At 30.0% G+C, this 12,007-nt stretch overlaps 2 protein-coding genes across 2 annotated transcripts; one reads left to right on the top strand and one right to left on the bottom strand.

Moving 5' to 3' along the window:
• Positions 1–893: 893 nt before the first annotated feature.
• Positions 894–1,300, bottom strand: LOC124918565. The gene has a single exon (XM_047458659.1). The coding sequence runs from the start codon at positions 1,230–1,232 to the stop codon at positions 1,023–1,025; it is 210 nt and encodes a 69-aa protein (XP_047314615.1). The 5' UTR covers positions 1,233–1,300; the 3' UTR covers positions 894–1,022.
• A 5,643-nt stretch (positions 1,301–6,943) lies between these two features.
• On the top strand, positions 6,944–11,549 carry LOC124920433 (CBS domain-containing protein CBSCBSPB1-like). Its single transcript, XM_047460923.1, has 15 exons — positions 6,944–7,162; positions 7,251–7,427; positions 7,816–7,984; positions 8,069–8,201; positions 8,296–8,466; positions 8,806–8,884; positions 9,113–9,226; positions 9,332–9,398; positions 9,484–9,589; positions 9,673–9,731; positions 10,283–10,392; positions 10,476–10,609; positions 10,678–10,763; positions 10,862–10,951; positions 11,031–11,549. The coding sequence occupies exons 2-15, from the start codon at positions 7,300–7,302 to the stop codon at positions 11,214–11,216; spliced, it is 1,632 nt and encodes a 543-aa protein (XP_047316879.1). The 5' UTR covers positions 6,944–7,162; positions 7,251–7,299; the 3' UTR covers positions 11,217–11,549.
• The last annotated feature ends 458 nt before the right edge of the window (positions 11,550–12,007 follow it).

Raw genomic sequence — 12,007 nt, 5'->3', positions numbered from 1 at the left:
TTTTTATTGTGTTGAAATTTTGTTTTGATTGGTTTATTATTATATATACATTTGGAAGTTTTGGGTTATTTGGGCCATGTTCAAATTACTTATCCAATCCAAATTAAATATCAAGTTTACAAATTGGATCATTTTGCAAAAACATTAATGGGCTAAGCTATTGGTTTATTCTGATTTTAAATAATAAGAAAATTTGATAACTTTATTCAAAAAAATCACTTCAAAAAAAGATTAAACAAGTTTTCATTCTAAAATCTGGATGTAAAATACAATCTTAAGAATTTTTTTTTTTTTTAATTTAATGAGCTCATTGTTAAATTGGGACTCTTATAATGGGTAAATTAAGATTCCAGACCACTTATTTCAAACTCGTAATTTGAGATTTCTTATTATTATCGTTTTAAAAAACTTGAATTTTAGAACATAGTTAGTTAAAACTTTTCATTAGCTAAAATTCGATAATTAAATTAATAAGATTAATCTTTTATTATAAATTTGTTTGTATAATTATAAAATAATAAACTAATTGCTTGCAAAATTTAATTCATAATTGTCTTTAAAATAAACACATATAATTAACTTTTAATTAAACCAATTCCCATTCTTTTAATCATGTATACTTTTTTTTTCCTTTTCTAAATAAATCACATATATTTTTTTGTAAAGTTAGTAAATGACCTAATTAATAAATCAAAAGCAAAAGAAGATCAAAAGATAAAAAGTTTAGATTAAGATAAGATGTTTTAAAAGTAGAAAAAAAAAGTTGAATGAAATAATTTTTTTTTATTAATCTTTAACCACTATTTATATTAAATAATTAACTAAAATATAAAATAAAAATTAACAATTAATACAAAAATGATATTAAATGATCACAAAATAGAAAATATAATTAATAAATATAAGAAACATAATAAGGTATTTTAACATAGATCAAAATATTGGCATAAATCCCCAAATTACATAAACCCTAATAAAACATAGAGTGAGGGAAATCAAGTGAAATAGAGATAGATGAACAACTAGCCTGTGTAGATATGGATCCTGACGGCGACGAGGAAGATGGTGATGAGACCGAAATAGATGACGGTATGAACGATGATGGAGGCGCCGCCGGTGTGCATATTGCCGAACTCCACGACTCTGTTTCTACCTGGAAGCTGAAACAGAAGCCCCGGCGTTAACAGAACGAATAGAACCGTGGCTACAAGTATCGGTCCCCAATCCGTCATTCTTCTCCGCCTGCTGCAAGCAATAGATCAGTTCACCTGCTTTTTTAGAGAGAGAGAAATTTGAGGAAGAAATAAATGTCTGAATGTTAATAGTAGGGAGGCAAATGCAGTATTAAAATATTTTTAATTTATATTCATTATTTTTAAAACTAAGAATTTTGTTTGAAAATGTTATTATTTTATTAATTTTATATTTAATCTATTAATTGATTAATTAATTTAAAGGGATAAAGGCACGGACTACTTTATCTTTTAAGAAATATAAATTTTATCTTGAAAGATAAGGAGAAAATTTGAAAGAGAGAACAGAAGAAAGAAAAAATTGTTATCATTCCTTCTCAAATTTCATCTCCTAATTATTTCTCTTATTAATTACCTAAAAATATATATGTATTTATTTCCGACTAAATTTTCGGTGACCGACGCCTATAATATTTCTAAATTAGCGCATTTCTCACTAGTGACGGCTTTTAATATTTTAATATTTACTCTCGTCGCCTCAGAAATCGAGAGATAGACGACCATTGTCATCGTCGCTCCGATAAAGTCAATTCCCTTTTGAGTTGACGACAACTTTGATCTTCACATGCTGGAGTCCGATTATTCTCTCATAAACAACGGAATTAACCTCTCTCACGACATAGGTTGCAAAGCTCACTCTTATCTATATGGTCTTATTCGGATTGTTTTTTTTTTTTTTAATTTAGAGGGAGGAAAAAATAATGATGGTTGATGATTCTAAGTTGAGTATGTAATGATTATTTTTTGTAAAAAGACTTCAAAGTATTGATATATTTAAATAAAATAAAAAATAATAATTTAAAATAAAAGGTATATTAATATTATGATTAATTAAATGAATGATATGATTGTTAAGAAATAATTCATTGGAAAATTGATTTTATTTAGGTTATTTTAAAAACCGAACCAGGTATATTAATCTCAATTATCACATATTTTGAAGCCATTTGAAGAATTTGTTTTTGCAGGTTATGTATTACTTCATTGTATTGTAGATGTATTTTGGGTGCTTTAGGTCTTCTTCCTAATATTGGACAATTTTTTTTCTAATTGTGATCCAAAATAGAAATGAGCTGTTTCATTTGTCTTCATTCTTCTTAATTATTCATTCAATGCTCAAAATTGAATTTTTCTATTTCAATTCAACACTGCTAATAAATAAGCTAATTCGAAAATATTTACAGCGCAGATTACCAAAAATTTGACCTAGGTAAATATAAGTATTTTCTTAGATATTTTTAAAACAAAGGGTAGTGTCTATATTTTAAAACACATTATACTCCAGTTTCTTTATCCTTAATTTAAAGTATGTTAGAATATAAATTATTAAATAGATAAATTAGTATATTCATATAAGTTCAATATTTCATATACTAATTTAAATATATGATATTAAAAGACTATATAATCAACTTAATAAACTCAATTAAGATCGCTTAAGTATCAAGCGTAATGACTAAAAAAAATATATATAAAAAAAAACTTAAGTTACACTGAATTTAAATTTATTAAAAGAAATGTTACAGTTACCTCATCTTGTACCACTAAATATATATTTAAAAATAAGTTAGCAATTCTGTAAATAACACATAAATTAACAAGGTAATGGGATCACTAATCTAGATGTACCTGATCCTTCTAGTAGACCGAACCCGTTTGACCAGATTTAGTTTATTTTGATTCAAAATAAATTTATCACTCACTTATTTTAATTTTTAATATTATGTACTGAAAACATTTAATAATTGTACCTCATAAAAACACTTTTTTTCATAAAATAAATTATATGAAATAAATGATTATAAATTTTAGTGTTCCCTAATTTTTCATCCGATCCCATTATGGGAACTTGAGCATTCAAATTAAGGGTCCATAATAATTAGGTTAGGTAGTAGCTAAATAGTTAACATCACGATTTTGATTTATTGTTACATGAAATATTTATTGGATCAATTTTATTGGAAAATTGATAAAAGATGAGGAGAGATAGAAGAGAGAGAAATTTTTGTTATTTTTTAACTAATCAAATTCCACCACATCATTCATTCCCTCAAATTCTCTCTCCCAATCATTTCTCTTTTATTAATTCCTCAAAATATATTACTATGTTATGTTTAATTTAAAAAAGTTAGTACGAAACTTTAACATAAGTTGGGATGGTAATTAGGTAATTCAGAGCGCCGGAAAATGCATTTACTATTTTTTGTCCCGTTTTACTTCGCGAATTTTTTTAGTACTATTTCCGTCTCGTTTGGTTTCGCGAATTCCGCCCATATTCTCTAAAATAAAAATAAAAATTATAATAAAATTATATAAACATATTTTTTAATATAATATATATTTTAATATATTGAAAAATTATATTATTATAAAAAAATAAACTTAAAAATCTTATAAAATATAATCAATACATAATCATTTTATATATTTAATTGTGTTTATAGTATTCAAAACAGAATTATAGTGAGATCGGGGCGGCCTGGGCGGGGGACACAAATATCATCCCCGGTCAACTACCGGTCAAACTAGAGAAAAACCACCATAAACGGTGAAATTCTGTTTGGTTACCGTGGGGCGGTTTTAAATTATCATCCTTAAACATAATGCATTTTTATACGTTTTTTTCTAAAATTATTATTTAAAAAAAATTATACTATCAATATTAATGTTTTTTAAATATTTATTTTTAAAACATCTATTTTATATATATATATATTTTTTTTTTATTTTGAAAAATGTCCATGTATATTAAAAATCGTTTAAATAAAACGACAAATAATGACATAAAAAAACAAAAAAATGTTACTCAATAAGTTATCGAGCTCATAAATCCTTTAAAAGAACGATTAACTCCCGACGAGATCTACAGGTTTTTTGAAACGAATATCTGAAACGTGTCATAATAACATCATTGTGAATGATACGCATCGGACGACTACAATCATTGAAAATTCAACAAATTCTCTCCAAATAGATAATCCACCAAAAAAATAATTGTTATGATAACTCAAATATGTAGGTATGTCGATCAATTAAAACTTTCCTATAACTAACCAAAGACTCGGGCATTACCCATGAATTCTAGTATACTTCACAAAAGACTTCAAATACTATCCACCATCGATAATACAAAAGTAAGTGAGTTGTCGATTCAACATCCTCGTGACATATACGACAACGACTAACCATAATACAACATTTTTTATGCACATACTATTCGTAAAATTCCACTATGAATAACACTTCATCCAAAAATGAGATATTTGATGAAATTTTTTACTCTAAAGTTTCTCTCAACAAAAAATATATGAAATAATCTTAGTGAACAAATTGTAGTAATGCCCACATTTAAACTATTAATGTCTTGTCAACGCATAACATTTTGTTAGACGAGGACACTTGTTTGCGTCATACAAAAACTAAAACTCTATTATCGGACAAATTCTCCCTAATGTTTAATCTCATTGTATATCTAATTCGGGTAACGAAACCACTAGATCGAGGATCAATCATGTCCTTAGCTGTGACATTTTACATATAGCAATGAAAACAAGTTCATGATACGTCTTAGCTAGATTTGATCACACTCCAACAAATGTCATCCCAAAAATTGATCGAAGAACCATCCCTAAAATGAATCTAGCTTTCTCACGAAAATTTTTCTACATTGAATAAAGTAATCTCCAAATGTTACACCCCAATGGATAATTAGACATTTTGATGAATTAATTAGACCAATCGTGATCATACTTAATCTGATCATCAATACTCAAAAACTATTCGACTTCGTTACAAATCTAATACACAATTTTTATAAAAGAGCTTTAATAAAGGAACAAGATCTCGAATATTCTTTAAAATATTTAACTTTACTCCAATTAACTATATGACAAAAAAATGAGTTAGAAGATCCCATAAAAAAATTTCACATTATTATTTTCATTTTCACCATCATATTTTAAAGTGAATGAATAAATACATCATATATATATGTGGGCATATATAACAACACAATCTATTATATATTTTAGTTATTGACAAACTGAATTGTTAAATTCAGTTAAGCGATTTAAAAAATAGTTGACCATTCGATAAAGTTCAAGCAATTTAAGTCGATAGTTTTATGTAGGGACAAATCTACATGGGCTATATCAACCCCGAATCTTTTGTTGTCAAATATGTCTGTGTACTCTATTGCGGCCATCAAAATGACATCGTTTTGTCTTTTGGAGCTCTCAACTTCAGTCATCTCACGTTAAAGAAAAAGAAGTTTAAGAGGGATGGGTCAGGTGAGCTAACTGATATTGATGACTTAAAAAAAGATGGTGTTGTTTTAATGGCCGTAACATGTAGGAATGACAATGAGGCGGTTCATGAATCGCATTACCATTCCACCCTGAATCTGCCAGCTCCACCTTGATCCCGACATAAATTTTAAATATAAATCATCTCGCTCCGATCGGGATGAATTATTTTTAATACACAATTTATCGTCGCGGTGTACCAAAACTGAAAAATAGTTTAAATTTAAAATATAAATAATTAAATATTTCATATAATTATAAATTATAAATTATAAAAATATCAATGAATTATAATTATAGTGTTTGTATTAATTAAATAAGAGAAGATATATATTTTTTTTTGAAAAATAAGTAATGATTGAATTAAATAAATATATATTAATTATTTTAAATAACTATATTATTTTTTTTTTCATATTTTGGTTCGGTTCGATTTAGGGATTGTGCGGGCATGTAAATATCATCCCCGATCAACATATTTTGAGTTTTTCCCGATCACCGATTAAACTGAAGAAAAACCGTATCGATCAGTTCGAATCGGTTACCACGGGGAGTTTCAAATTGTCATTCTTAATAAAATAATCAAAACATATTTAACCACAAAAGATCTGAACCCGGACTATATGCTTATTGGGATCCTTTACTGCCATCACCCCATGTTCCCTCTAATAGAGGGGAGTGGATCCTCTGCTACTAATTCATCTGTTCCCTGTGTTCCTCACTCACAATTTTATTTATTTATAAAAAACAAAAAAAAACAAACCAACATGATTTACTAATTTGCCCCCTCCTATGTGAGGGGAACAGACGGAACATATATACTTGGGGTAGCAGAAGATCTTGTGTGCTAATAGAGGGGAGGGGAGGGGAGGGGAGGGGAGGGGAGGAGTAAAATTGAAATAATTTGTTGTTGTTATAAAAAGACTGTTTTTTTCTCTTCTTCTTGTGAGAGGAAGTAAAAAAATATTGGTAGGAGATGATCCAATCTGACATATGTCTTACTAAGTAAAATAAAAATAAAAATTGTTTTTATTATTTTTCAAGTAGGTACATATCTCATCTTTTAAAAATAACAGTGATTATATTAGTTACCTAGTTATTAGTGTAATTAATTTTTTAAATTACACTCTTATTCCATTCTCTTTAATTAATGTTATTTATTTATATTTTTTAAGCCCTGATTCTTTTTTAAAAATTTAATTTCTCACAAACCCATATTATTTTTTAAAATGAGAAAAAAGTGATGTAAATTTGTGTGAAAAAAAATGGACAGGGTGCCCGGTAAAATAGGAGAATCTTACACCTTAGCTGACATGTTAAGATATTATTGGTTTAATTCACAAAGTATATCAATTTGTAATTTTTATGAAAATTTTCTCATCTTCCATTTCAAATCAATCTCTTTTAGGGTTTCTCTTTCCCTAATCTCAACTCCTCTATCTGCTCTCCACGTTACAGAAACTTATCGCCGACGGTCACTTTGATTCCTCAAACGGAACCTTAAAATTCCTCAAAGGCGGGTTTTGTAATATTCCGATCAGACCTGTCGATTTGATTGGAGATTCATTCAGCACCGATTTGTACTCGAGGCATACTCTGAATAACGTAATGAAACGATCATATGGGTTTTCAGTTTCGTCAAACAAAAATAAAATATTTGTTTGACTAGTCTCCAATTGATTTCTTTTTTCAGAGTTTAGAATTGGAGGGGTGTTAATTGTTATAGTTGCCCCGAGTTGAATATGACGAGTTCAGGAGGTTCTTCAAGGAGAAGTTTTTCGATAACGACCAATTCTTTAGCTAGGAAGGTCTCTGAGAACGGGATTCCTGATTCTGCAAGAAAATCATCTCTTTCTGTTTCTCGTTCTATGTAAGTTTCTTAATTAGCTTCTATTGTCTAACTGGGTTTCTTTTGTTTATGTCCCATATGGATGATTTCATACCCATGGACCAATTTTCATTATAAAGAAAAATTATGAGTTGATACTGTTTTGAGTCATCACATGATATACTTGTGTTAAAGCATCTTCATCTTTTGATTTGAGCTGTTATTATATCACTCAGAAATATGTGAATTCTGCAAGCTCTTTACCTGAAACTAGTTTGCTAGGATACTTAGAGAATTGTAATAATCTGGGATTGATTGAAGCAGTGGCTGCCACGAGAATTGAATATTCTAATGCATTCGCTTCTGAAAGAATTAGGGGAAATATATAGTTTCTTCCTGTATGTAATGACATGGAATGTACATGGAGCAGGGGTCTTGGTGGGGAGCGGACAGTGAAAAGGTTGAGGCTATCGAAAGCACTGACAGTTCCTGATACAACGACTGTTTATGAAGCTTGTCGTAGGATGGCTGCTAGGCGAGTTGATGCATTGTTACTGACTGATTCGAATGCATTATTGTGTGGAATCTTGACAGATAAGGTTTTAGATATTATCTTACTTATTCTCTCTTCAAGAACATGCAGGATACTTCTGTTTCTAACCTGTTGACTGTTATTTTTAAAGGATATAGCTACAAGGGTTATTGCTAATGAATTGAACCTTGAAGCAACACCAGTTTCCAAAGTTATGACAAGGAACCCAGTTTTTGTACTCTCCGATACTCTTGCTGTGGAAGCCTTGCAAAAAATGGTTCAAGGTAAGAGCATGCAGGGGAATCCTGAAATATGGTATTTCAGAATATTGTTCTCTATTTTGGTTATTGAGCAACTTCATTGCAATGGTCCTTGCAGGAAAATTTAGACATTTGCCCGTCGTGGAGAAGGGAGAGGTCATCGCCATACTTGACATTGCGAAATGTTTATATGATGCTATTGCTCGAATGGAAAGGGCAGCTGAGAAGGGCAAGGCCATAGCTGCAGCTGTTGAAGGAGTTGAGAAGCATTGGGGAACATCTGTTTCAGGTTTGTGCAGAGCTTGTTTCAGACATATTTTAGTATACTGTTCTCGTCACTTCTTCATTAAGGGCTTGTTTGATGAAGAATATTTTGATTTACCCTTATCCCATCATCGATTAAAGTACCCTTACATTGTTTTTCATAATATTTTAAAATATATAATACATATGATATTTTAGTCATTTAACCCAAATAATCCATTTTTCATTGAACAAGGCTCCTTCCAAAATACATACATCAAACAAACTCTGAGTCCTAGGTCCATTTGGATGAATTTGGATTTTCCTATTTCTTTTTTCATGTTTCATCATTCTTGTTTTAATATTCTTTGTGGGGCTTATGCAGGTCCTAATACATTCATCGAAACACTTAGGGAGCGAATGTTTAAGCCTTCCTTGTCTACCATCATCTCTGAGAATTCAAAGTAGGTAATATCTTATCTCTTTTTTTTTCAGCATTATTATTATTATTATTATTGAGTCTTTTTATTAATTCTAGGTAAAGTCTAAGGTTAAATTTATCCACACTAAAATTGAACCAATGCAATAGGGATATATATATATATATATATTACTTTGTTCAACATTATTACTCTTATGTTTAGTGGATATTACAACAAGAGGAGCTTTTTACCAAATTTCCTATTTGTCAGGTTTGTGACAGTTTCTCCAACAGATACAGTTTTAACAGCATCAAAAAAGATGCTGGAAGAAGGAATTAGCTCTGCTGTCGTAACAGTAGAAAATAAACCTCGGGGAATCTTAACGTGAGTCTTCTCATAAACTCAATTTCATTAATATACATAGAAAACGCACACTTATGCAAAATGTATAGCAATGTACTGAAATGTTCCTTTCTTTATAACCCACAGATCAAAAGATATATTGATGCGTGTAATAGCACAAAATCTTCCTCCAGATTCAACGCTTGTTGAGAAGGTGACCCTGTCTGAAGAAATTTATTAGTAACTGCGTGTATATCATGTCAATTAGTATATCAGCTACATATATATTCTGATTACAGGTAATGACACCAAAACCAGAATGTGCGTCGGTTGATACTCCTATTGTTGATGCACTGCATACGATGCATGATGGGAAGTTCTTACATCTTCCTGTTGTTGATAAAGGTAAGATTCATATGAAATTAACTTTTTGCTGTCGATTTATTTTTATCCAAGCAGTCCTCGTGAGTGTGAATGGTTTATTACAGATGGCATTATAGTTGCTATTGTTGATGTACTTCAAGTCACTCATGCTGCAGTAGCCACAGTAAGTTAAAATTTGAACTTCAGTGGTTGATTGATAAACTGCATGTTTGTTTTTGTCATGCATTTAAGAGTTACATGGCAATGTTTAACTGTTTTCAATTACCTTTAGGCTGTTTAGATTGGGCAGAATTGGAATTGGGCGTCAATTTCAAATCCTTTGTTTGTATGATACTTGAAATAAGGAATTAGAATTATATTCGAATTGAATTGTATTTTGTGATTTTTTAAAGTTTAATTCCAACATTTCTATGATTTCTTAAAAATTTAATTGTAATTCAATTCCAATTCTTATAATTCTATGGTTTTCTAAACATAGTCGTCCAGTTCTTGTAGGATTGGAATTAAAATTCTAATTCTAATTTCAATCAATCAAGATATAGCCTTACTTTACATTATTTTCTGAAAATAAAAAATTGTTTGGTCCAAGGCAATTGAGTGAATATAGGGTCTCATATGGAAACACTTTTTTAATCTAGGCTTAATCGTTTCTCACCAAGTTTAGTTTTCAAACGTTTTGAATCCAGCAATTATGTTGTTTTCTTCATTGATTAGGTAGGAAGCACTGCTGGGGTCAGTAGTGATGCTGCTAATAGTATGATGCAAAAGTTTTGGGACTCTGCAATGGCATTATCTCATGTAGATGAAGATGATGATACACAAAGGTGTATATTTTTCTGGACTTCATTTGATCTATTATGAAAATCCATCTTCTTTTTTGACCTGTATTTTATTGTGACACTCTCAGTGAAGGTTCTTTCAAGTTAACTTCTGAAGGTGGTGAGACAGGAAGATCCCAACCCTATCCTTCATCTGGACTTCCTAGTACTTTTGCTTTTAAAATTCAAGATAAACAAGGCAGAATGCACAGATTCAATTGTGGTATGTTTCTTTTCCTCTTCCATTTGAAATTCACAGTTTTGATAAATAAATGCGTTTTTCCAATTCAGATACAAAGAACTTGGCCGATGTTGTGACTGCAATTCTTCAGAGAGTTGGGGATGACATTGACCGGAACAACTTACCACAGATCTTGGTAAGCAGTCGCCAGTCAGTCACCATGGGCTTGTTTGATGCATTTGTTTTCTTTTAAATATGAATTATATGGGTTGATTTACTAAAATATCTTTGTAGTATGAAGATGAAGACCACGATAAGGTCGTACTTGCCTCAGATGGTGACCTCGTTGCAGCTGTTGATCATGCAAGGTCAGCTGGTTGGAAGGTAAAGAAAAAAAAAAAAACATTTTTTATCTGCTAATGTGATTATAAAAAGGATATGATATTGAAAGTAAATTTGACAGGGACTGAAATTGCACCTAGATTATACTGGAACAGGAGCAAGAAAAAGGCGCGGTTCCAAATCTGGAGACCGTGATTTTGCTCAGGCGGATTCTGCTTGGGCTTCAGCTTACAGTGCGGTTGCTGCTGGGGCAGCTCTAGTTGCTGGTTTTGGGGTCTTAGCGTTCTTGAGGAAAGCTGGCTATTGATTATAGCCCAACAACAAAAACCAAAAAAGATAAACATGAGGTTGCCTTTGTAGATTGATCAATTGATCGACCATTGGTTGGGGGAATATATGAAGAACAAATTTAGCTCAAATGCTAAATTGGTGTAAAAATAGAAGACGAGTAAAAACAAACAATCGAGAGAGATGATGATGACGATGATGATTTGTGAGCAATTGTGTATTGGATGAATACATTGTGCAATAAAATTGGATTGTTTAGTATTTGGTTATATTGGTTTGTTTTGGATTGGATTGTTACAAACAATTATTCCATTGATAATAAAATAATTGATACTGAAATTAAATTTGAGTTATATTTTAAACCGAATACAATAGAAATTAGGGTTTATAACCGAATTCTATTTTTGGTTTTTGAATTGAATTTTAAACTAATTTGAATTTAAATATAGTGTTCTAGTTGGGGTTTCATCTTGTAAATGTAACCGAAGTCATTTTTTATTATTTATTTTAGCTAGTTCTTTTGTTTGAATTCGAATAAATTGAATTCAAAATTGTTTTTGACAATAAAAAAAATTAGTTTCTTCAAATTTGAATCAGTTTAATTTTATTCGAATTTAATTCGGTTTTTTGAATAACTTATAAACTATCAAAAGAATTCAAATATATGCGATAATCAATGCCTATCGCTATAGTAACTAGTAGTCCTATTTGAATGAAAACAATCCAATTGCAAAAAATTGTAAACTTAAAAGACTATTTTTTTTAAAAAAAATATGCCAATGTGTGATTATAAAAAAAATAAGAAAAAAT

The sequence above is a fragment of the Impatiens glandulifera genome, chromosome 1, assembly GCF_907164915.1.
Source record: "Impatiens glandulifera chromosome 1, dImpGla2.1, whole genome shotgun sequence".
NCBI classification, from domain to species: Eukaryota; Viridiplantae; Streptophyta; class Magnoliopsida; order Ericales; family Balsaminaceae; genus Impatiens; species Impatiens glandulifera.
This window is presented reverse-complemented; position numbering and strand designations above follow the sequence as displayed.